Raw genomic sequence first — 27,008 nt, 5'->3', positions numbered from 1 at the left:
TAGCTTAAATAACGATACCCTATATCAACCCCCTTTACCCATCCCCTCCCCTTCTTACTGTATGAACGAACTGACCAAAAAATTAAGGCCATATTAGGAAGCTAAATCGACGACAAATTTTTCCCTGTAAATATATCCACTTATATCCTATATCCATTAAACCACCCGACCTAAATAATGACTTTTTGAAACTGTATTGTTTATTGTTTTAATTGTGTGTTAGAAACGTATGCCATGGATTGGAATGGTTCTCCAGTAAAAAGTAAAAACATACAACTTCCTGTAAAGGTCAGTTATACAGAACTAAACACAACATTTGGTTTTTACTTTCTGTTCATTGTATATTCAAATAAAACATTATGTGTGTAGCAAAGGTACTCCATAATTAGTGTTTGCCTAATCGTTGCTTTTCCTTATAGTGCCTCATGAGCACATGGCACCAGCTTATGCCAAGTACGAAATAAATTTAAAAACAATCACGAAACCTATATGTGGGTTCCAGGTGTCGTTGGGGGGATGCTGTACGTATTGGTGCAAAAAATGGGGACAAATTTCAAATTGCTTTGGCGTGTGACGTCATACCCCCATCTCTTTTCTAGGGGGTTTCTTTCCTCCTTCCCTTTTCTTTCCCCTCACTTGTGACGTAAATAAACAGCCCCGTCAAATCAATTTAAAAATTGTCCCCATTTTTTGCACCAATACGTACAGCATCCGTTAGGGGGCAAAATGTAGTAAAATTGACGACCACTCCATTTGCCCCCCCCCCAATATTATTTTAGATTTATTTCACTAGTTGGTTATACCTGACATGACACCCCCATTTTTTTATAGATAAATTGTAGATAACCCTTATATACACCCCTCAAAAAAAAAGCTTAGACGTCCCCGATTACAATTTTTTTTATGTATATGGAGTTGTTGATCACCTTACCAAAGCATAGAATTTTAAAACTGTTTACCTAACCTTTTAGACGAAGAAGGAATAAGTACATAATAACAAACAAATTTGTAATTAGGTTGAATCTCAGAACGATGCTCCTGAAAGTTTGGATGTGCCCGGAGCTGACATTCCCCTCGTCAATGTTCAAGCTGAAAACAATGGATTTTTGGCAGGAGATCTTGCAGGTAGGAACATAGAGTAATAAAGAATCCTCAAAAAGAAATTTCAGGTGTATATCTCATTTTTTCGAATGGGAATTGACAAAGTGATTTTGAGAGCAAATTCTCTATTTGAATTAAAAATTAAGGAAAATTTAGTTATAAAAAATATTTACCAAATTTTATTAATTTCTCTGTTTTTCTTTTTGAAATTTATGATTAGATTTCTGAAACACTCAAACAATAATCTTTGAAATTAAATTTGCAATTTTCCTGAACATTCATAAAAGAAAAAAATATAATGATAGACCATGAATTTATCGCATCGTATTATAAACAGCTTTCTGTGGATAGTAGAATGAAAAATTATAAGATTAAAATCCGTTTTGATAGACCCGGGTTGCGTCAATTTATGATTCAAAGGGCGCCTTTATGAACTTTTGAGCAAGTGGATTAATACCAAAAATCTCGTTGTCTTAATTACAACTCACTAATTGATTATGGCTTAAGGGGGATGTCAAAATTTTCGGGTGCACGCCACTGACTCTAACACAATTACCAATTACTTGTTTTAGATTTGTATTACACAGACAAGGACGAAGATAATCTTGGCATCGCAGTCATCTACGCAGAGTCTTCAAGCCTTGGCAAGTGGCAGTTTAAGACAGGTAAGTTTAGTAAATTGATTTACATCCCAAATGATGAAAAGCAACAAGTACCCTTATAGAGAATAAAATAATTGTTTAAAAGGTTGTTAGTAGTTAGTTTGAACCTGCCAATAAAGATTTAATAATTATTTTTGATAAAACTTGTCTATAATTTTTGGGTACCAATTATAATTTCAGTACAATGTCCCCTTCCTCCCTCAGTGGGTAATCTGGATTTTGAAATATTCATCTTTTAGAATGATTTCATTGTATCGATTTCAAATTTTAAATGAAGTTTTAAATTTATTTTTATTAAACACTAAAACTGTTATCTAAAACTTAAAAAGTGATTGTTATAGCACTGATTGGAATCATAACTAAAAGCAATACAGTTGAGGGTCATCTAAAATTATGAAAAAGGACTAAATATGATTCATAATAGCTTCAATGATAAATGTAAAATAAATCTTTAATCTCTTATAATATAATCTATTTTTAACAATGACTATATATTATTTTTATTAATCTTCTAATATTTATTTCTTGAAAATTGTTTATCAGTACATGTTATGATCCAATATGTTTCTATTTATAAATTCTTAACCATCATTTATTAGTTTGCTTAGTCATTTTGTAACAAGTTTTGACTTAATATATAAATAATGCTGCAATATGCCGAGTTAGAACAAGGTTTTGGCAGCAGCACCATAAGCCACTCGGATTCGGCTGCAACTTAACACAAATTTGCAGCTGGAGCTTTGGTTGGCTGATTCTTCTTTCAAAGCCTAAAGCTTTTTCGAATCTGTGCGGTTAGTTGTGGCTGTTTCTTCAGTTATGTCTAAAGTCACTTGGTAAGGATGTTTGCGGCTGAGGGTGGCATAAAGTAGGGTGTTTAGGGTGTTGGTCGAGGTTTGGTCAAATACTACATTCTTTACTTATGGATGTTATCATCCTTGTATTTCATATAGAATCTGGAGAATGGAAGGACATCAAGGTGTCTGGTTACTATCCTGTTCCTGATACTATGCAATTAGACCAATCTTACAGGTTAGTAGTGTAGCTACTCTTTAACTAAAGTATGTCTGTATGTGTACCAGATATAATTTCGTCATGCACTTCACTGTTAAATTATCTCATTTTTGAAGTAATTATTCTAAATATACTTATGTTCCTTCTTACGGGAACAATAATCCCAATTTACAATATTATTAACATTACACAATGTGTATAATATTATTATTATTTGAATTTGTTATTTAAATTTTTATAGAGGAAGTGTGGGCATTACAGAACATATGAAAGAGCTTGCTTGCAAGTATAATAAGGGTAAGATTTATAAAAATAATAATAACGAGAATTGTTTCTCTATGTAGCATAATTTGAAAAGGACTCCATATAAACAAACAGCAATAAAAAAAACTACCTAAAGTAAAAATAAAATTTAATCCAATGAATTTAAAGGATAAGCAAAAATATATGGCAATGTCAGTCAAAGAAACAGTAACAAAAATAGTTGAATTTTAGTTAGTATTGGTTTTTCTAAAAACAAAAAAATTATCTTTACGCCTACAAGGACTTTTTATCAAAAACAAGCATTTTTCATTAATAGATCTATTAATTATTTTTTTTGGCATTATAATATACAGTTTTCAAGTTGATTATAACCTAACAAAGAATTTTAAACTTTTAAGTGAATATATCTGGTTTGAGAGGCTCTGAGTGTTGGTTGGATATATTTGAGCAGTGTGGGGATAACAAAGTTGTTTCTCCCATCAAATCTCTCAGAGGTAAACCAAGATCTTAATAAATAATTAGTTAGTCAAAATTCTAAGTAAACCCAAGGTTTATATTAGTTCATATATATCAACCTGTTAATATTATAAGAATATTGTATAATATTATTATTTAATATATTCTACATCAATATTAAATAGAAATAAGTGACAAATCTTTAAACTAAATTTATCAATAAAGTTAATTAAATGTATCTTCCAATGAATTTTGCTCAGTGTTCATAATTATAAACATGTAATCTTATATTTAAAATGTATGTGAATATAGGAGCGGACGAAATATTCAATACAGCCCTGAGCTGGTCATACTTAAATTATTATCATGTATAATAAATAAAACTGATAAATATACTACATTCCTGAAACCCTAATATGTAATAGATAATATATATATATATATATGCATTCTATTTCAGCCAGAAACTATTATTATTATAAACTGCAATCTCTTTCAGGAAGAAACCTTAGTAAACCATTGTAAAAACCTTATCAGTAACTCGCCCTAATTGTATGCACCTTAGGAAAATAAATCTTATCTTATCTTATCTAATTTAATTCAATGAAAAAAAAATACTCTTATCATAAATTGGGCCCTATGACAAACATAGGAGTCCCAAACGTCAGAGTGGACCATGCAGGAGTGGGACACATGTTGCAGTGAACCTAACCTGTGTAAAATTACCTTAACAAATGTTGAACCCTTAACTTTTTAATATCATAGACACTCCTGTGTTTTGTTATAGAGACTCCTGCGTTTTATTTATGAAATGTCCACTCCAATGTTTGTCCCAAAAATCCTGGGTTGTCCACTCCAACATTTGTTCCACTCTGGATTTGTCCCACTCCGACGTTTGGGACTCCTACGTTTGTCCACTCTGACTTTTTTCCACTCCAACGTTTGGGACTCTTACGTTTGTCCTGGAACCATAAATTGAAGTAAACACTTCAATAATTTGTATAATGTCTTCCAGGATATAATCTTTGTTGTTTCTGTTTAGAAATGTTGAAGCTGAATAAGAAGAAAGCCTGTATTGATTCAGGAACAACTCCTTATGAAATAGGTACATCTACCACAGATGACTTCAAAACTTCAACAGATTATGCTACAGGCAATATATATTAATACAATTTAAAATATCTTAGCAGTAGCACATTTGTAAATAATTGACATTTTTTCTTTATGAAACTATTTTGTAGGTCCTACAACCGGATTCTTTACAACTGGTGACTCAACAACATATTTTGAAGGTTCATCAGATTTCACATCTACATATTTTGAAGGTTCATCAGATTTCACAACTACAAATTTTGACTACAGTTCATCAGATTTCACAACTACAAATTTTGACCAAGATTCATCAAGCTACACTACCACTGACTATAGATCTACCAGACCTGATAAGGGGTCAAGCACTCCTTACAATGAAGCATCTTCTGCTGATCCATCAAGACCTTCTAATGAGCATACTACTCCTAGTAATGATGCATCTTCTGCTGATCCATCAAGACCTACTAATGACCGTACAACTCCTAGTAATAATGCATCTTCTGCTGATCCATCAAGACCTACTAATGACCGTACAACTCCTAGTAATGATGCATCTTCTGCTGATCCATCTAGACCTACTAATGAACGTACAACTCCTAGTAATGATGCATCTTCTGCTGATCCATCTAGACCTACTAATGACCGTACAACTCCTAGTAATGATGCATCTTCTGCTGATCCATCAAGACCTACTAATGACCGTACAACTCCTAGTAATGATGCATCTTCTGCTGATCCATCAAGACCTACTAATGACCGTACAACTCCTAGTAATGATGCATCTTCTGCTGATCCATCAAGACCTACTAATGACCATACAACTCCTAGTAATGATGCATCTTCTGCTGATCCATCAAGACCTACTAATGACCGTACAACTCCTAATAATGATGTATTTTCTGCTGATCCATCAAGACCTACTAATGACCGTACAACTCCTAGTAATGATGCATCTTCTGCTGATCCATCAAGACCTACTAATGACCGTACAACTCCTAGTAATGATGCATCTTCTGCTGATCCATCAAGACCTACTAATGACCGTACAACTCCCAGTAATGATGCATCTTCTGCTGATCCATCTAGACCAAATAATGGGCCATCATCAGTGGATCCTTCAAAGCCTACTAATGGAAACACAACTCCAAGCAATGATGCATCTTCAGCCAATCCCTCCAGACCTGACAATGAAAATTCTTCAGTGAGGCCAACAACATCAGGCGGGGAAACATCAGCGAGCAAGCCAAATGAAATTGACTTTGGCTCCAGTGTTGAGTTTGGCAAGAAGAGAAAAAGACAAGTTAGTGATGATACAACCACTCCTGAAAACCAATGTGTTGATGAAAAGGTAGAACATAAAAAATGTCATTATCATTAATTTATAGTACATTATCACTTAAAATATCTATTATCTAATTCTATTTTAGTTTGATATTCCTGGAACCAGAAATGTTAAACTCTTGTTGATTCCAGCAGATACTAGGATAAGATTCCAGCCCTCTAAGAAAGGACAATTCTGGGATAAAATACAGGTAAAAAAGTTTAGACTAAATTAAGTAATGTCCAGGCTTCTATGATGCCTAACATGACTTCCGAAAAGTTTTTGTTGGCAGTACCTTAGCATATATAATAAAATGGCAACGGTTGGTTACATTTAAAAGATAAACAAAGATCAAAGGTTAACTGATTATTTCCTTTTGTTCCTTGATAAATATAATTTTTAATATGTAGGCAATGAACAATACAAAGCTTGTATTTACTGCATGGGACGGTGCTGAAGGTCGTCCTTTCCAGACTCTTAAGCGCAGGCTTCCATACTGTTGCCAGGTAAACAACTTTTCCTAAGGGCAGCATCTATATTGGTGATTTTCCTCAAAATACCTGATGATTTAAATCAATTGAAACTACGGGGATTTATTTTGATAGGCTTATTAAGTACTGGGTAGACCAGCAGAATTAGGTCTTCAGCAGGGGTTAGGCGTAAGAAAAAAAACTACTATCCCCTTATTTTCCGTTTGTTAAATATTTTTGCGGGTGGTGGGGATTGGTCAATCCATGCTCAGCAAGTACTTCAAAGGAAATCACCTCTAAATTATAAGAGTCCTTTTTTTTCCACTTTTAGGGTTCTGTAGACTGATAAGTCTACTGTCTTTTTTTATTTTGTTCTGTGAATTTAAATTTTAATCATCTCTTTTCATTTCCTGCTCATGCTAAGAGTATTAATATCTCTATAGCCCAGTTCACAAAAGACAAAGGTTGACCTCTGAAAATTTTAGGTTAACCTATAGAATTTTTAGGTTGACCGATTTTATAAAGGTATTTGTGTGGGTTGTACTTGTTTAGGTTGACCTACAGAAAAAAAATGGTCTACCTTTAAACGTTATTTGTGAACTGGGCATATATTTCTCATTTGCCAGTTTAATTTGCTTAGGTAGTTTCTTTTGATCAATATATGTTATTCCCGTTTAGAGAAAATACTATCTAATGAAAGATTAAAACTAGGCATTTGCTAGAATCTATTAAAAGTTCTCTAACTTATCATCCACTAAGGTCTGCCTATCGATCTAACAGGTATTTCTCCATTTAATATGATTTTACTTTTAAGTGTGGTGGTCGATCCTCACTAGCAATGGACTTTACTGTCTTCTACATTGAGAGCACAGACTGCACTGGCAAACCTATTATTGCTCAGCCAAAGGTAAAAGTTGTAATAGCTATGTATCGCATTTTATCATAGACAACTTTCCACGGATGTTATAGTAAAATTTAATGAAGTTTAAACCAGTTAGTCAGCCTCTAACAAAACTGGTAATCATTTTTTGACTTTATTTTAATTATTGTAGAAAATTGTCGATAATAAAATACGATAATAGTTATTTCTCGCATCGTATTATAAATAGTTTTCCGCGGATATAGAATGTACAATTATAAGATTAAAACCAGTTTTTTATCCCCAAGGTGCCGAAGGCACGGGCTTAAAAAAATTGTTTTAATCTTATGATTGTTCATTTTTATATTCTTAGAAAGATGGATATAATACAATGCTAGACATAGTTTTTTTTATGGCTGGAAACCCGTTCTAATCCAGCGGATATTACTCGGTTTCTAAGCAATATTTGATATTTTATTAAATTTCTTGTAATTATATTAATGTGTATTTATACTTTATAACAGTTCTTTTGAAAAAAATATAGTTAGATTATTGATTAATTATATTCTATTTTGCTGAAAACAATCATAAAATTTCCCTTACAAAACCAAAAAGGTTAAAATTAACATGTATAACATGTTAATAAAATTTCTACTTTCCAAGTTTTTGATATTTGCTTCATGTTTTTATTAAATATTCATAACTATGTGAACTTTTATTACAATTACATTTCCTCTCTACATTAAATACATTAAAAGATATTTTGGTAAAATGAAGTTGATAATTTACAACATAGCTTAGAATTGTCAGAATATGAAGGTTTCTACCAAAGTCTATGTAAGTTGAATTTTAGTGTACTTTAGGAAAAAGGAAACCAGCTTATCTGAGCTAATTAAATCCTAATAATGCCCGGCTACATTTTTTTAGTCATGAATTATAGATGATGAAAAAAAAATATGATTTTTCAAAGTATAGTTTAGTATAGTGTCATATTCATTCTGATTCATTTTGTAACAGCCAAAATATAGGGTTTTTACTGTGTAAATTTACCATAATGAAACCATCTGAAAAAGTTGTGATGCATTTTTAGGATTTATTAGTTTTAATAATCTGAAATCCTTTTTTCAAAATTACACAAAAATCCAACTTAAATTATATAGACTTTGGCTTCTACTAAAAATTAGGCATAAAGTTCACCCTGTGATTTTGTGATACAAAATTTAAAATTTATTTGCTATACTTTATTAAAGCAAGGAAACCCTGTATGTACTTATGCCAGACAAAGAAAGTCAGTGATCCAAATTGATGTACATCACCAATGATGATTATTTCGGTACACCGACAGACCTCCTAAAGGGACAAACGTCCTAATGCGACAAACGTCCTAAACCTCATAATGCGACATACATCCTTGTGTGTGCGAATGGGGCGTTTGTCCATATTTAGGTATGGAGACCGCTCTTCTATGAGTACTACTAAAACCTAATTTTAATGCAATACACATAGACATTCTCATCGTCGGTTCGCTTGTTTAGAATGCTTAACCCTCTATTCCCACAAGTATAATACGAATTTGGTTGAGCTGGTGGAAGCTCAACAAAAGACCCACGCGAAGTATTATGTTGCTTTAACCTAAGAATAAATGGTTGGTTTTGATATTCGATCAGAATCATATAAGTATATTAAGTATTAAGGAAGGAAAATGTTTTTATAAAGTGTATTTATATCACAAGTGCATAAGTTAAGTATGGAAATATTTACAGGATAAGTGTTAAAATTATAAGTAGAGTAGGACAGAAATGTGCCCTAAGTCCCAAGCAGTGAATTGTGCTAAGTGTTAGAGTTCTAACATAAGGCCTGAGTTCAATTCATGCTAAGTACTAAGGGGCCTAAATTTAAACTACAATGCATGCCAAACAACTAAGTCATTACCTTTTTAAAGCCAGAAAGAGAAGTTGATGGTAGGAGAGTTAGTAAATAACTGAATAAATTCAAGAGGTACATGCTATAACATTAGCTCTGGACCAGGATTTTAGTGTTTGTCTGTGCAATTAAATATCTGTGTGTTAATATGTGACGTAAATCAGGCATGGTTGTAGGCATACATATATGTACTGGTTGTTTATATGATTACATTAACTATAAACATAATATCTTTAATAAACATATACTATTAGCAAATCACATACAGATTACCATGAATAGGCTGTCGTTACCCATATATGGTGTCATATAGGTAGAGACAGGCCTATGAATGCATAAATTGATACAAATAATGCCTTGGGCCTAGCTAAAGTAATTGTGTCTTGCCCCTGAGTGCTACTAGTTAATTGCAGGGCACGTGTCAATCAAAGGTTCATAATATGATCTATAAAGTGTTGATTTTATATCAAGCATAGATAGATAGTTGTGGATGCGAAGCATTTCTGTAAAAGTCTCATATGTACGTTCAAAGAATTTGAAAATTGAGGATCGCATCTCCATCCTAATGCGACAAACCTCCTAAACGACATACCCCCTAATGCGACAAACCACCTAAAGGGACAAACATCCTAATGCGACATTTCTTAAGTAAAACGTCCTAAAATTTTTCAAAAGTTATAAAATAAAAAAAAATCTTCCAAATTTAAGGACAAAATCCACCACTGCTGTTAAAAAAGTTGAACAATAAAATCCAATATGGCGATAAAACACACAGGGACGAAATTCAAAACCGAAATTTCTTTCTTGAATAACTTTGTCCACAGGGTGAAATTTAAAAATCCGTCCGACAGTTTTCCCAAAGTCGGTGTTGGCTACCCAACGGCATGGTTTCGAACCCGATACAACCTTGCATTAAAAATATCGACCCTTACCTCACACTTAATAAATGTGATATCACTTGAAAAGTTTTTGGGAGGTTTTACTTAAAAGATGTCGCATTAGGAGGTTTGTCGTTTAGGAGGTTTGTCGGATTAGGATGTTTGTCGCATTAGGACGTTTGTCGTAGTAGGACGTTTGTCGGTGTACCATTTTTTCTTCAATAGGTTAAATTTTTAGTAGAAACTTTTAAACACTCAATTTAATGAACCAAAGAATAAAAACCCCAAAGTTTTTGAGCCAATAAATAAGAAAACGTTATTATAAAATAAAATAAAAGTAAGATATAGAGTAGCATATCCTTCTAAAAAGACAGATAGAAATTTTCTGGCTAAAACTTTCAAGAAATACATATGAAACTTTTACATAAATATGTTTAACTCTTTACTCTCTTCATTCATACTTCTCTCTTATATATTACTTATATAAAAGTAACAAGATGTGAGTCTATCTGTTTGTACTAAAGGATCTCACTAACAGCTAACCTCGTTCTCCTTTACATTGTAGCTTTTCATATTTCCTGGGAAGGTTTATAACTAATTTGTTGAGTATACCATCCCCCTCCCAAAAAGAAAAAAAATGATTATCCTTCTCTAGTGCCCCTAGAGGCGAAGCTACTAGTATATACCATAAAAATAGCTAATTTAAACTGAATTTCGGACACAGATAAATGTAAAAAATAAGAAAACTTCTTTACATTTCAGCAGAGGCACCAAATTTAAAATTCTATTATAAAAGCGCAGGAATTCACTAAAAATGCCGCAATAAATTTTGAAATGTTGATAACATTAATGTTATACTTGTTAGACTGTTGATTCATGTGGAGTGTGTGGAGGAGATAGCTCATCTTGTAAGGACTGTAACGATGTTGTAAATGGAGGTAAGCACAAACTTTTCCCTGTATACTGGTCGTGCAGTGGTTTTAAGCTATTTTCTTTGGGAGTGCGACACCAACCCCCCTCCTAAAAAAGGAGAAAAATTAAATTAACCAACCCACAATTTTTTGTAATAAAAACAAATATGATTTTACAACCGTAATCAATGCGATGGAGATAATTGCTTTTAGTCGCAGCCACACATCAATGACACAGTTTGTCCTTGAAAAAGATGTAAAACAATAAATAGTTTATCTTAAAGTACCAAAACAAATTCATTTTTTCATTTTAATTAGAAGGTTAACCTATAGAGAGCCACAAAATAAATAAGTATATAAAATTTTGAGGGTAGACAAAAAGGTCATCGATACTACTTCTAACAATCCCCATAAACAGCTGATGTTTTATTTTCTTGAATTAGTTCATTAGTTAGTTAAAGCAGCTAATATTATCAGTTTTAAAGTACAAATAGCTAAGTCTAGCTAATAATTGAAAGAAACCCAACCAAATAAAAAAAAACTTTTTAATGAGGAAAAGTTAAAAAACTTTTCATTCTTTTAATCTAACAAGTTTAGTTTAATTCTGCTAAACTACGAGAGAGAGTCAGACAAAAGTTTAAATATCTTAATGAAACTTAATTGTGTTTGTAAGACATTCATACAATTACTTAAGGTGTTGATAATAACTAAAATATTTATAATAGATGTGCAACCTGCATTATGATCATGCACCCAAAATAACACCCCTTTTGTTGTCTGTATTACACTCCACTTGATTTGGGATAAAGTGGAGAGTCAAAATTCTAGTTTTGATAATTTAAGTTGTAATTTTAAAAAAATATATAATGAATTATTCTTTACCAGAGAGTGTTTTGGATTGTGGAGTATGTTACCCATCAGCTGGGAAAGCCAAAGAGGCACGCGACTGTCTGGGCAGCTGTCAGGGAAATGTTGTTATCAAGTAAGATATCGATAGTTTTAAAACTTAGAAGTCTGTTTGTATGTCTGACTGAGCAAATAGACATGCATTTGTTTGGTTAGTGCTAGGGTAGCGCTTTCTATACTTCTTTTATAATTCAACACTTAAAGAGCTTAGATGACCGTTTGTCTGACAGGTACGCAAATGTTTGGAATAAAATTTAGAATCTGAAAGATTTTAATTTGTTACATTTAGTAAAAATTGATATATTATTAATTAAATGTTGCATTAGATTTTTATGTATTCTAATAAAGTAATCTCGAAGCTTACTAAGGTAACGATCCACCTCATTTACCCTATTCCCTTCTTCCTGCTTGATGATCAAACTGACGAACCAATGAGGACCATTGAAGCAACCTATCTATTTTTTGTGAATAAATTATGAGCACATTAATAAAGAATCTTGAAATGCAAGATTAACACTAAACATTTATATTTATATATAACATTTTGATTTTCTTCTAGGACAAATCTAACAATAACTGGCAAGAGTAATAGAAACCAAGGACAGAAAGATGTTCAGGTAGCATATTTTCTTTAATTTTGTTTTCACAAAAAGGATGTGCAATTTTAGCGACAGTTTAAATTATAAGCTTAATTAGGCAAGTTTGTAATAAATTGGACAATTCAAACATTCCTTGATTAGAATTATAGGAATGCTTTGCTTTTAACAAAGAAAGAAAATCTATAAACAAGTTATAAAATAATTTTAGAAAACTAATTTTTGTTGTAAAGGTTTGTGTTCCTGAGAGCCAGGCTGGTAACTTTACTCAATGTGATGGCGTAGCTGGTTCTGGTGCCTGGATCAATGACTGTGGTGTTTGTGTGGGAGGTACCACTGGACTAGCTGAACATACAGGTAACTTTACTCAGTGTGATTTAGTACTTAGTTCTGGTGACTGAATTAATGGCTGTTGCATCTGTGTGGGCGGTACCACTGGACTAGCTGAACATACAGTTTACTTTACATTATGTGATTTAGTACCCAGTTCTGGTGACTGAATTAATGACTCTGGTGTTTGTGTGGACGGTACCACTGAACTAGCTGAACATACAGGTAACTTTACTTAGTGTGATGAAGTTGCTGGTTTTGGTGCCTGGATTAATGGCTGTGGCATCTGTGTGGGCGGTACCACTGAACTAGCTGAACATACAGGTAACTTTACATAATATGATGCAGTACCCAGTTCTGGTGCCTGGATTAATGGCTGTGGCATCTGTGTGGGCGGTACCACTGGACTAGCTGAACAAACAGGTAACTTTACACAATGTGATGGCGAAGCTAGTTCTGGTGCCTGGATTAATGACTGTGGTGTTTGTGTGGGCGGAACTTACAGGTAACCTTACTCAGTGGGATGGAGTAGACGTCTCAGGAGCCTAGATTATGGCTGTGGTGTTTTTGTGGGCTGTACCAATTATGCAAATCAGAATAGTTTGACTTGATATTAAGGTGCGAATTGGGGCCCGATCTGTAGGGTTAATAACAAACTTTAGAAATAAGAACCTCTTATTTTTGTTCATTAAGTGGGGTTACTTTAACTAACTAGGTGAACCTTACATAACCAAACTTAATGATTAATGCTGTGTGATAAGGGTGCAATCTAAAAGTATCCTGGGTACGAATTTAACTTTTAATTAAATGTAATATAACCAAATTATCAAATTATGTTGAATATGAACACATTAATTTGATATATAAAAAAATATAATTTGGTTATATAGTTGTCCTGGGAGTTTTAATTGATGTCCTCTAGTGGCCATGGCATAGTGAATTTAGAAAACTGTACTTTAGGCTTCAAATTGCAACCCTACGGGATTTTTATTTCAAATTTCAAAGGTAATGGTAAAGTTATTTATAGTTTGTTATTTATTTAAAAATGACAAAAAAGGACAGGCCTCTTTTTGTATTCAAAAAAGCTCAAATTTCAATAATATCATACATTTTCTATTAATCTTTTGGCTATTTATGCAACCCTTAAAAAAAATCTAATACAAAGTACATATCTTTTAAAGTACACATATTATTATGAAATAACTTTTGCCGACCAAATGCTCATGCTGTTTTCATATGAATATTTAATAAATTCCTAGGCAACAATTTTTATAAAAATAAACATTTACAAACAGAATGTCAAATTTTTACAATTTTGAAACAAACTTTTTGCATTTTTGAGGATATGTTGCAAAATAATATAAATATCGTAACACACACATAGACGTGAGGAAAGGGAGTAACAACCAGAGGTGGATTCTTTAAAAAATTTGTCCCACTAATCGCTTAGTGAGGCAAAATTGTTTTCGTGAAAAATCCACCAAAATCACATTAAAAATCTACAAAAATTGAACACAATCATAGAAGGGTTATTAATATATGATTTTGTTTATTTTTTGTAGATTTTTAATGTGATTTTGGTGGATTTTTCGCGAAAACAATTTTGCCCCACTAAGCGAATAGTGGGGCAAATTTTAAGAATCCACCTCAGCTCTTATATAAAGTGCTTTTTACAGATTTCTGTAATGATAACTTTTAGTCTAGATGGTACTAAATGAAAATAACTTTTTTCCATCTTCTACTAATTGATAACAAAAAATGGCGATTCATATTTCGATTCAACACTATTAATCATTTCTATATAAAAAAAACTCGAGACAACTTAGTTTTTTCTCATTATAAAAATAAACTACGCATACAATGTATTTTGTTTTTATAATAATGTGAGTATAGAATTATAGTTAAAAATAGAAAATGCTATCTAGCACAAAACTAAAGAAAAATAGGATACGAAACAAGAACAAAATTCGAATGTCTATCTGAAAGCGCCATAAGAATAAATTAAATATTGTGCCTACTATTACTACTACTTGATGACAAATAAAATCTGTTCCAAAACCCTTGGTTTGGTATACAAATCAGAACATTACCGACTTGTCTAGCAGAATACAAGTCCTTAATTTGATTTTTTTATACCATTTGGTAAAACCCTTTAAATGGCCAAAAGAAACAAACATACTCACTTTACTATAAAAAAATCATCTTTAACCCTTACTTACTCTAACCTAACCTAATATATTCATTACGTATGGCTAGGCCAAAAAGGCCACCAGGCACTCTTGAGGGAAGGCGAGAGGGGAGGGTCGACCCTCTACTTTTAATCAGTTTTATAAATAAAAAAACATTGTTAGGGGTATATTTCTTTCTAGGGAAAATTAATTCTTTGGATGGTTAAGGTACTCTGCCACAAAATGATTAAAATCCTTTTATGAACCTATACAAAGCTTTGCTGTAAAGAACAACCAAATCGGTTCAGCAGTTTACAAGATCCTTTAATGTAGACATACATCTTACTACTTTTATATATAATGATACCAGTAACTGTTGACCTCTGTCTTCAAAGGGATATAGAAAGCTGTAAATAGCCCAAAACCATCACAAGACTTACATTTTAAAAAAATAGCCTTAAACTATCCCAAAACCTAAGCAAAGGCTTCCTAAAATCGATAACTGAATCAGTTTTTTTTTGTTAAAATATTAAGCTGCAAACAAAGAACCTTTTTACTTTATGTAATAGTATCTTATTATAAAAAATTAAAGGTAGTAAATTGTTGATCTACTGTTGGTTTGTGGAATATTACCACTAATGAATATTGATGATTAGGTAAACATGGAGTGTGGAGGTTGTAAAAAAATCAGAGTCAGTCGGATACTGAAATAACTTTTAATATTAACAGAGTTAGATACTTAATTATTTTTCTATTTTTTATATTATATTATTTAGGTAAACATGGAGTGTGGAGGATTTGAAAAAAAATCAGAGTTAGTCGGATACTTAAATAATTTTTAATATTAACAGAGTTTGATTCCTAAATAGTTTTACATTAATATATTTAGGTAAATATGGAGTGTGGAAGATGTGAAAAAATCAGAGTCAGTCGGATACTTAAATTATTATATTGTATAAGAGTTTTATACTTAAATATCTTATATAAATATATTTAGGGAAACATGAGTGTGGAGGATGTGAGAAAGATCCACAAAATCAGGAACGGATACTTAAATAATTTTAGATGTAAAAGTTTTATGTTGAAATAAAAGTTTTAAAGAAGAAATAAAGTACACATAATTAATAACTATTGTATAGCAATCTTGGGGTTTGGACAGGACAATTATCTCTTTAATAGCATGAGGAGAATTAATTTTCGTTTATAATTGACTGACAAACGGACGGACATTTTAGATTTAAAGGAAGCTTAATCACAAAAATAAAAGACTTTCAGAGAAATAATTATAAGTCTGGATGCATAGGGAAATCTATGTCCCAAATGTGGCCAGCAGCTAGATAACTGCGGAAAGTGCAACCGACCAGGGTCAAGAAATTGGAATAGTAAGTAATTTTTACTATGATATTTCCTTTTATAAAAGTAACAGGATGTCTGTCTGTTTGTTTGTATGTACCGAAGGATTTATTCTATACATAATAATCCGAAGGTTTCTACAATTAAAGTCGGTCGGTCCATCTGGCATGTTAAAATTGTGGTATATATTTCAAACTTAATTAATGCTGTAACAGTTATAAATAATTTAGAAATCGTAGCAACTAAATACTCCGTAAGTATTTTTTTGATTTTTGGAGGAAAAAATTAAATGTCCCATTTCCTTGATTTTTCAAAGATGGATTCCTAGAAGGATTAGGTAGAATGTTATTAGTGAATCATCTTTATTATTAGATTTTCAAATGTAAGTATGCCCATATTAAGCATCAGACTTCTTTACTATTAATTATTTCTGTATGTATAGAATCATGTTGCAAACATTACGTTTAATTATTTGCTACACTTTATTCTTTACTAGCGGCTTCACCCCTAGCCTCTAGAGGCTTTGCCCCAAGAGGTATAATTACATCTTCTATTACCTATCCAGCCGAAAAAAATGCGAATGTATCGCAAATTTTCGCAAATAAATGGCAAATTCGCAAAATTAGTAAAATTTATTTTTTTAAATTGTGGGGGGGGGGAGATTTTTTTTGTTTTTTTTTGGGTGGGTTTAGGTTGTCCCACTCTCAAGAAAATAGCCTAAAACCTCCACAGGACCAGTAGGTATATTCCCTGAAGTGTATAATCCGATCGGTTCATTAGTTACTGAGATCTTAAGGGACAGATGGACAGACGGACGGACAGACAGACATCATTCTACTTTGTATTATAGATGTCCATCTTCAAATTATTTATAAAACTTAGGTTGCGAGAAGAATTTTGGAGATTTATCAAGCCAGGACTTTGATCTGCTAGCGTCAAGATACATCCAAATACAACTATCAAGTAAACTAATCATCCAAGGAGCGAAGCTAGACAAGCCTTGTCTATACATTGAGGTAAGAAAGCAGTAATCGAAAAATGTAACGTGTCAATCAAATTATTATCAAATTTGCCTTGTTTTTAAATGTATATGACTATTTTTCCTGCAAAATATTTATTATCCATCCTTTTTTTTTTATTTAATGTTAGTTTGACTATAATAAAGTACTTGAAATCTAATTAACATAATAAGATAGTAATTATCCTAAAATAATAAATCATTAGCTACCGAAGGAAGAATTTCAGGCATAAAAATTGCAGTATAATCAATTGTCCATTGAATCATTCTTGTATTGTCAGTAGCGAAGCAGCCTATAGCACCTATTCTATCCGTCTGCCTGTAGGTCCGTAGCGCTATGGGAAATTTAATTTTAACAGCTGCTATTTAAGATAAACTTATGATTTTCTGTGAAGATTCGCCCTTCCTAAGAACATCCTGTATAGAACTCATTTGGTTTCATACTACAAAAGACATATACATACATATATGTTTCTAATGATTTCTTGTCTTTCTTTTTATTTATCTTTATATTCTTCTTTCTCTTTTTTAACTCTCTCTTTTTTATGAACACATACATACATATGCTTTCGATTCTTATAATTTTTATCATCCTTGCTTCAGTATAACTGATTGCTTTAGGAGGGTGGTTTACAACGTAAACTGCAATTTGATGATGAAAACATCAAGCCCGGAGTTATCACAATGGGTGTGGAAGATCCCCCGATTGGAACCTTTACTATCTACTGTAGATTAGGTAATAATTAATTTTATGTAGACATGGTTCATAAACAACAAAAAATAAGAAGAAAACTGTAATTTTCTACTGAAGATAATGATGATATGAGTTAATTTATTAAATTTTATTATTATGTTAAATAATAGCAGCTAGTATATTGGGGCTTTCATTTCGAAGATTTAGAGGAGGGCTAAAAAATAGCTTAAAACCATCACCGGGCCTATGTGAAGCTTTCCAAAAACATAGATCCCAATCGGTTCAGTAGATATTGAGATCTTAAGCTTCATATATAATATTATACAGTGTGTTTTTTTTTATGAGCACTTTTTTGAAAGCAATTTTACCCCACTTATAGTTATCAGAATTTAATGATTAATGGCTTATTTTCTTCGTTTTTTAAGGGAAATTATGAAACAACAAAAAAAATTACAGTTTTTGTTGAAAAAGTACAGTAAAGTTGAAAATTAAAAACTTAGGTGTCAACATCTAAAAATGGTTTTAGCGCATTTTTCTTATGCTCAAATAATCAACCTTTTGCAAGAATGGCTGCTTAACACTTCAAAGTTGAGATATAGAGCTAAAAATGTATACAGATACTATTAGGGACATGTACTAGAACATATCAAAGTTTGAAGGTCATATCTCAACCAGGGAGGGAGTACTGGCCCCCCAAAGTCGACTACAGAAAATCCATTTTTTTAAGAAAAATGCGCTAAAACCATTTTTAGATGTTGACACCTAAGTTTTTAATTTTCAACTTTACTGTACTTTTTCAACAAAAACTGTAATTTTTTTTGTTGTTTCATAATTTCCCTTAAAAAACGAAGAAAATAAGCCATTAATCATTAAATTCTGATAACTATAAGTGGGGTAAAATTGCTTTCAAAAAAGTGCTCATAAAAAAAAACACACTGTATAACAGGATTAAATGTTATCAATTATATTATTTAATTGATATCATTAAAGAAACTACTTCAAATTTCAAAACTTTGGAAAACAACCTATGCATGTTATTAAAAAAATGAATCTAAAATTATATAACTAAAATATTGTTCATTATAGTTGAAATTTCCTTAATGTATTGCAACAAAAAGTTATTTTTATCCATTCACAAATTTTCTTATCGGACAAACTTTTAAATTGAAATTCTAACTCAATGTATATTTTAAATATGCTGGCCAGGGACAGGGGAGAAACAATTAAGGTTTGCCACAAAAAGGAAAAGGTTGTTTTCCATGGAGTTTTCCTCAAAATGCCTTGTTGAGCACAAAAACCCACCCAACTTTTTGAAGAAATACATATTGAAAAAAAGTGAAGGGGGATTATTTTTTTGTTATTTACTTTATAAAGGTCAGGTTAGGTTTGGTTATTATTTAGCTAATCGTTAGTCCCATTGTGTTAGGGCACCTCAGGTACAGGCCCCACAGGGTTTGGAATGCCGTCAGGATATAGGCATAGGAAAAATGTGTTCTTCTTACATAGTTATGACCTACTAATTATATAGTTGGATATTTTAATTATAGACTGTTGTAATGGTTGTAATAAAAAAAAACATAGATCAACAATATCTTTTTGACTATTGATAAGACGATATCAACTGGAAATAGATATGTTGTAATCTATTTTATAAATGTTGCTTTTTTTGCTCGATTTCTCTCTTAATTTATCCTATATAAACACTTTTTATCCAAAAGATTAAATTTTGTTGTGAAATTTAAATGAATCAAGAACGATTAAGTAGCAATGATTTTAAGATTTATTTTCTATGAGATGAAAATAGGGTTCCTTAAAAAAATCCAAAAGCTTTATTGGCGTTTGTTTGCTTATTTTCTCAGGTTAGGTTAGGTTATAGTACTAACTACCCCCGCAGTGTTAGGAATCTGTACGTATGGGCCCCACAGGGTTAGGGCTACCAAAAGGGCATAGGAAAAAACAACCCCACTATTTTTTTAAAAAATTTATTAAAAAATAAGGTAAGGAGGCAATTAGAGGAAAAACATTGCTAACACACTTAAATATACACAAACAAAGTATAAAAAAGATAAGAAAGAATAGAAAACACACACAAACTAATTTATTAAAGAGATGCGTCGCAACCACAAAATTAATTTTCTTTCAAATTTTAGCGAAAGAGAACAAGACCTTGGATTTGTATTCTCGCAAAAATGAGATGGTTAGAATATTTGATTCCAAACTAATTCAGGTAAAGATAATACTAAGATATTAAGATCTCTTTCTGATTATGTGTGTCACTTGATAACTATTTAACCACGAAGATCCTGAAAAGGTTTAAACTTATTTTAGGGGAGGGTACCACAACCTTCACAAGAGAAACCTATAGTCTTAGACAAAAGCTGAAAAATCATATCATAATTAAATAATTTTTTAAACTACCAATTATAAGAAGGCTAAAGAGGCGAGGGAGGGATCTAAGATTTTTAATTTTACTATTGAAGAACCTAGTAATAGTGTCCAACTTTTTATCTTTGTGACGTAACAAAAATCGAAGAATGAGAGGGGTGGTGGGAAAGGAAACCCCTAAAAAAGAGATGGATTTTTGTTACGTCACAAAGATAAAAAGTTAGATACTATTACTAGGTTCATTTTGACTGCTTACATTTAATTATTAGCTAAAGACAATCTCAAAATATTGAACTATAAATAAAATTAATTTGGTCTACTTGATAGGTTACAGGAGTTCAAGTTATATCAAACAAAACAAGAGAAAGACAGGTAAGTTTTCTTTAAAGGGACACAATAAAAACTGTCCCGAATTTGTATTAATTTTGAGGAACACGACTCCAGTTACGTCATATTTTTCTTTCCCGAAAAAGGGGAGGGAAAAAAAGGGAAGGGGGGAAGAAAAAAGAGATGGGAGAAAAGGGGGTTTTCCCCATCTCTTTTGAAGAGATTTTCTTCCCCCCTTCCCTTTATCGGGAAAGAAAAATATGACGTCACTGGAGTCGTGTTCCTCAAAATTAATACAAATTCGGGACAGTTTTTATCGTGTCTTTAAAGGCAAAGCCATTAATACTTTTTTTATATTATGTACTTTTCCAATTACCTTGATTTAGGAAATTTTTTTTTGCTTTTGTAAGTTTTCGTTTTATGCCGATTTGTTTACTTAAGGTTCAAATCCAAGCTTATTGTAATTCTTATAGTTAGAAACTTTTGAAATGTGTAAGGCATTAAATTAAATAAAAATCTGACATGTTAAAGTCCTTTTTTAATACAAATTTATTTGTTAGGCTGTGCTTAATGTCACTGGTTTACCATCAGATGTATCACTTTTGGATGATTTAACTTGCTTCTTTAGGTCTGTTAATTTTCTTAAAGAAATTGAATTGGTTATATCTATATGATGGATGTAACACCTAAAAATAGAAAGCATTATACTAATTCTGATTACACAGGGTTTTGTGAAATCGCTTGAACCTTTCTGTCATAATTAAGTTATAATTCGGGGTAAGGGGATGAATTTTTCTTAAATCTAAATGTCTTAGTGGGGTGATGCACCAAGCTTCACAAAATAGCCTAAAACCCGCTCATCACTCATACTAAAATTTTCTGAAAGTTGTGAGGCCGTTTATCAGTTCTTATGAAGACACACACACGTACACACACAACTTACTACTTTATAGTATAGGATCATGTATAGTTTGTATTTAGGAAAAAGACAAGTCTGCAGGGAGAGCTGATCAAAGGTGGCTACTACAAGGATGGATCAGTACACTGTGGTACCTTTACACCTTTGGGTGGCGGGGTTTATCATTTTGGACTACTTATCAGACCTTACAACAAAGCTATCAAGTAAGACATAATCATTTTTGCTTCACTGCAATTTAAGATTTTAATTATCTACTAAGAAATTAATATATTTTTAAAAAATTCTGCTATTCTGAATTGCGAATATGGAATAATTAAATTAATGTGTTTAACTTTCAAGTTTAAATTTTGAAAAAAAAACTTTTATCTTTTTCATTTAGATAAGAAAAAGAGTTCAATTGTTTTATCATTATAATAGATTTTATCAATGGATTTATCAATACTGGGATCTTACACCAGATTATCATGTACTCTAATAAAGCGAAACTTGTAGTTGGCTAAAATAACGATACATCCCTTGGCCCCTTCCCTCCTACTGGATGAAGGACCAATAAATGATAGGGACAAAGCATCCTAAATTGACGATAATTTTTTTCCTGTCATAAAATCCACGCATATTCTACATCCATCTGTGTAATTGTTAAGATCAGAATAGATACAAAACTGGCCATGAACTAGATCCTTGATCCATATAAGTACGATCTTTGGTCTGTTTTTAGTGAAATCCGATATACGCATTGGGGTCATTTTCCCTAATTTGACAGGGAGGGAGGGGATGAATTATAACTTTTTTACAATCCTCCAAACAAGTGAATTAATTCGAAAAATATTGAGCACTGTATTTTTTACCCTAAGCCTTACCGCTTTCGGGAGGCACTAACCCTGCAGGGGCTTATACCTTCGGTGCCGTAACCCTGCGGGGAAACTCAGTTTTCAATAAAACCTAACCTAACCTGACACAAAAAACCAAAATATATTACCCCTTTAATTTGAATTTATTCAAACGCTCCCATTTTGCATTATTATCCCTGCCTCCTTAGTAAAAATCTTCATTTCTTGTAAGTAAAAGAACTAAAGTGAAATACGTGCCAGGACAAAGTGATTCGTTAATGTATTTAAATTGTTTTATCCATTTTCGTGGATTTTCCTTATTATTTTGAAAATTAATTGGTCATTTAAGAGGACTAGTAACCTACAAATAAATATCAAATAAAATATTATGTTTATAATATAAAACAGTATAAAATCTTAATAAAAAATGGTTTTTATCAACTGTTTTTTTTTAAGTCACGAAGACATAAATTATGCAATTTAAATATTTTATAAATAAAAATAATATAAAAGTATTTTAGCTTTATATTCCATATTCAAAGTAGTTTTCAACACTTTCTTCCATCATTTTATCCCTGAAAGTACGAAATAGAAGAGAGTGGATATTGACAAGAAATAAATCAGCTTCTTGCCCCATATTTGTACTAAAAGCTGTTCTAAATAAAATATATGTATGTAGTGAATTTAGACTGTAAAATATGTTTAGAAAAAGTTTGGTATACCAGGAAAAATTTAAAGAAAGACAATAAAAACAAGTATTTTGGTGAACTGAACAGTAAAATGTTTTAAACTAAGAATTAAGAATATATATTTCAAAATTGCTAAACATGAAACTTTTTTGATTATGTACATATCTATTTATTTAAACGCAGTTTAATCTTGTGAATTTAAAAAAAATATGATACTGATTTTTTTTGTATATTTACTTTAGAGAACCTTATATAGAGAGAAGCCCTGAAAATTTAAAGACATTAAATTTTTCAGGGATAAAAGATTAAGCACCGGAGAAGCAGTGATAATAACGCAGGGACCCAAACCCGAGGCAGCAACACTCACCAAAACTTTTGATGCTATCAAAATAAAATTTGACAGAAATCTTCAGGTAAAAAATCATAAATTTTCAGGATTCTATAGCTGCCAAATTTAGGATCGCAAGCTGCTGCGGCTGCAGATAGATGTTACAAGCCCGCTGCTGTCATTATTGAAATGGGACTCACTGACTGACATTTCTACTACCTTACTGGCTGCGGTGGCTTCAACTCAAAAATTTGTTGGTCGAGTTGAGGTTACCACTATTTTTTTTTGGCGTCGATTAAGTTTGTTAATATAGTCTTCAGATTTATTGGCCAATACGTTCCTCCATGGTCAGGGGAGTGATGGTGAGAGAGGTGGGTGGGGGTTATAATACACAGCTGATAGAAACATTTTATCAGGGTATGCAAGAAATTCTCCCAATATCCACGTAATCTACATCCATTAGCTTGTATTTATATTCGTAAAAATAAGATTTCATGGAATCATTTATACAAATTTATTCCAAGTACATTTTATTTTCTCCATTTATCTGTTTTTAGGATAAAAGGAAGTTATTTATCATTTCCCTTGGTTCCAGGGATACAGAGATTAATCTTTTCTCCCAGAGAGAGAGGGGACATAGGGCTGTTTATTACACTAGTCCCCAAAGTTTTATAGTAACGTTTTCTTATTCCTTGTCTTATCAACTTCGGGACTTTTTGATTGGTTGGTTTTTTAAATTGAGTGTTCAAACGTTTCAACCAATAATTTTACTCTACCGAAACGACTATTTTGTGTATCATGATTGGGGATGCACATAAATTTATTGTCTTATCTCTTTAAATCACTGTTTTCCCAAACATCATTATACATTAGCTAATAAATTCAGATACTAGAGATAGATGTGGGTAGATACAATTTTTCTGTCCATTATCGTATCCCTGTTTTCCTGTGTTGAAAAAAACATGGGATTATAGGATATATGTATAAAAACAAAATATAGCTATCCTTAGGTGTTAACTGGACTATTCTTTAAATCCCCCCTTCATTAATAAAAAAAACATTGAGTCCATCACATTTCAACAATGATGGCTTTTTTATGCTCTTAGTGGCTGATATAAATAATAAAGCTAATCACAAACGGTTTATTAGGGACCCCTTAAAAATAAGGGTATCTTTAGCCTTACTTTAGTTTAGGGGAGATAGTCTACCCTTAAATTTAGTAATGTCAAGCTTAGGTAAAGATTTTGATAGGAATACTTTAACCTTACATAAACCTATCATATCAATATAAGGTACCCCCCACATCTACCCTTTTCAAACGATTCCCCCCCAAGGAATAGCCGCCATAACACTCACCATTCCCCTTCTCCCCCCGTCCCTTAGTGTTCTTTCAATTGGGGTTATATAAGAAAATTTTCATTAGCAAAGTTTCATTAGACTTAGAGGCGTTAAAAATTATCATGAATGAGGCTGTATATTCTATTTTAAGTATTCTACATTTTTTCCCTTAATCTTAATCTTGTTTTTACTACTTTAGAGATTTTTTGGCTGATTAATAAAAACTCTTCCTATCTTTTAAGTAAAAGATTTAGGAATCCCTATCATAAACCCCTCTCCCTTTATGATGCCCCAGCCTTATAAATCCTCCCTTTTCATATAATTCTCCACCTAGGGTTACCTAAGGGTGTCGTTAGTTTATTTTAAAAAATAATGAATAAAATTGTTTCTTAGCCTAACAATTTGATATATTTTTTTAACAAAAAATTTTGTGGATTAAATTAAACTTTAATACAATAGAAAAAAATCTTATAGAATCATATAGAACTTAAATCATACTCATTGTAATAAGTTATAAATATAACTCTTTGTAGAATTTAATTTTCACATCGCCATAGTTGTTCATTCAATTTAACAAAAAAGGATCAAAGATTCAGCACTCTTTCCATTTCAAATATTTGTTTATGAGTCATGTGATTTATCTATATTTCATGTAGTGCCTGTATACCAAGCAAAGAAATCATTCTGTACAAAAAAAAATTTAAAATCTTTCTTTATAAATCTTACATCTTTAAAGTTTAGAGAAGTAGCCGAAATTATGTATAACAAATATAGGATGTATGTCTGTGTGTGCGTGGGAATTGAATAGAAACTTCATTTGAAACTAATTAAGGCCATAATATTTTTTTTAATTCAAGCTAAAAGAACGATTTGCTGTTTTGAAAAATAACCAAAAAAATAATAAGGAAGTACAGCCGTACTACAGTATAATTAACCAATAGATATTATAGAACTAGATGGTCAATCGGGATCCATAATTTGTAAGACTTAACCCTTAACAGTTGGGCCCCTTGCCGCACCTTTATCAGTAGTTCAATGCTCCCCCCCCCCCCATTATCTCAGCTCCTATTAAAGCTAGAGTGCTAAAGAAATTTGTGCAAGTCCCCTGTTTGATAATGAATTTCCGACTTTAAGTGAGTGAGAGTCAATTTTAGCTTCCTCCACACTTTTATTCAACAACCTTTGTTTTTACATCCTTTTTTACTTAAGGGGGGAGATCACCAAAAAAACATAAAAAAAAACTTGGGACAAAATACAACTTTTTGGGAGATATATTTTTCATCCCCTCCATTTTATTTTATTTGGGGTAGGGATTCCTGAACCCCATAAAACATCCCCCCAAACCTGTAGTAGTACATCCTCATCCTTATACTAAAGTAACAGGATGTTTGTGTGTCTGTCTGTGTGTCTGTACCAAAGGATCTCGCTAACCGCTGAACCGATTGGGTTCTCCTTAACAAGGTAGCTTCTCATAGGTCCCGGGAAGGTTTATAACTATTTTCTTGGGGGGTGGGACACCCCCAACGCCCCCAAAAATGAAAAATACCCCCCCCTAAATTTTTTTTATTTTTTTTAATTTTTTAACTAAAATTAAAAAAATGATGGAGGGCACCCGGCACGCCCCCCCCCTAAAAAAAAAAAATTTTCTACCCCACAAAATTTTTTTTTTACTTTTTCTTACAAAATCTAAAATAAGAAATTGGGTTATCAAATTCGACTCCCCCTCCTCAAGTGCCCCTAGAGGCCTCTAGGGGCGTAGCCGCTGGTAAGAAATATAGGCATACAAGTCAATTTCAGGTTCCATGTATGATTCTGAAGGTACTGATCCTCCAAGCATAGACGTCCAAGGGGGGGGGGGGTGAAGTGGGGATTACCCCCCAAAACAATTTGAGGAGGGATAAATACCCCCCCCCCCCAAAATAAAAATCTCTAACAAAAAATTTTTTGCCGCGCTTCCTGCACATTTTTAATACTAAATATTTAATAAAATTTAAATTACCCCCCAAAAAATTTTACCCCAGGAGTAAATTTGGGAGGGGGGTGGGGTAAACAAAATTTACCCCTGCAAACAGATTTCAGTTGGGGTAATTAGCAAATTTTACCCCCAGGGTAAAAATTTTAAGGAGGTTAAAAAAAATTTGCGGCACGCTTCGCATGCCATTTTATCCCCCCTTAAAAA

At 32.1% G+C, this 27,008-nt stretch overlaps 2 protein-coding genes across 2 annotated transcripts in view; both read left to right on the top strand.

The window, feature by feature from the left end:
* Positions 1-16,007, top strand: part of LOC145323000 (uncharacterized) — a 35,090-nt gene extending 19,083 nt beyond the window's left edge. The window contains exons 22-37 of the mRNA XM_080165387.1: positions 224-288; positions 1,017-1,125; positions 1,674-1,766; positions 2,714-2,792; positions 3,016-3,071; positions 3,437-3,532; positions 4,537-4,647; positions 4,736-5,934; positions 6,014-6,118; positions 6,318-6,413; positions 7,192-7,284; positions 10,903-10,975; positions 11,834-11,930; positions 12,414-12,471; positions 12,684-12,807; positions 15,946-16,007. Coding sequence (XP_080021513.1) covers positions 224-288; positions 1,017-1,125; positions 1,674-1,766; positions 2,714-2,792; positions 3,016-3,071; positions 3,437-3,532; positions 4,537-4,647; positions 4,736-5,934; positions 6,014-6,118; positions 6,318-6,413; positions 7,192-7,284; positions 10,903-10,975; positions 11,834-11,930; positions 12,414-12,471; positions 12,684-12,807; positions 15,946-16,007 — 2,516 coding nt within the window. The remainder of the gene's footprint in view (positions 1-223; positions 289-1,016; positions 1,126-1,673; positions 1,767-2,713; positions 2,793-3,015; positions 3,072-3,436; positions 3,533-4,536; positions 4,648-4,735; positions 5,935-6,013; positions 6,119-6,317; positions 6,414-7,191; positions 7,285-10,902; positions 10,976-11,833; positions 11,931-12,413; positions 12,472-12,683; positions 12,808-15,945) is intronic.
* A 248-nt stretch (positions 16,008-16,255) lies between these two features.
* LOC145322014 (uncharacterized) overlaps positions 16,256-27,008 on the top strand; it is a 79,353-nt gene continuing 68,600 nt past the window's right edge. The window contains exons 1-8 of the mRNA XM_080163743.1: positions 16,256-16,330; positions 17,184-17,317; positions 17,941-18,055; positions 20,164-20,240; positions 20,726-20,770; positions 21,286-21,353; positions 21,707-21,847; positions 23,459-23,576. Coding sequence (XP_080019869.1) covers positions 18,004-18,055; positions 20,164-20,240; positions 20,726-20,770; positions 21,286-21,353; positions 21,707-21,847; positions 23,459-23,576 — 501 coding nt within the window. The 5' untranslated portion in view covers positions 16,256-16,330; positions 17,184-17,317; positions 17,941-18,003. The remainder of the gene's footprint in view (positions 16,331-17,183; positions 17,318-17,940; positions 18,056-20,163; positions 20,241-20,725; positions 20,771-21,285; positions 21,354-21,706; positions 21,848-23,458; positions 23,577-27,008) is intronic.

The sequence above is a fragment of the Acartia tonsa genome, chromosome 6 (assembly GCF_053477335.1).
Source record: "Acartia tonsa isolate MP-2025a chromosome 6, ASM5347733v1, whole genome shotgun sequence".
Classification (NCBI taxonomy): Eukaryota; Metazoa; Arthropoda; class Copepoda; order Calanoida; family Acartiidae; genus Acartia; species Acartia tonsa.
The sequence above is the reverse complement of the archived record's forward strand: the minus strand, read 5'-3'. Positions and strand labels throughout refer to the sequence as shown.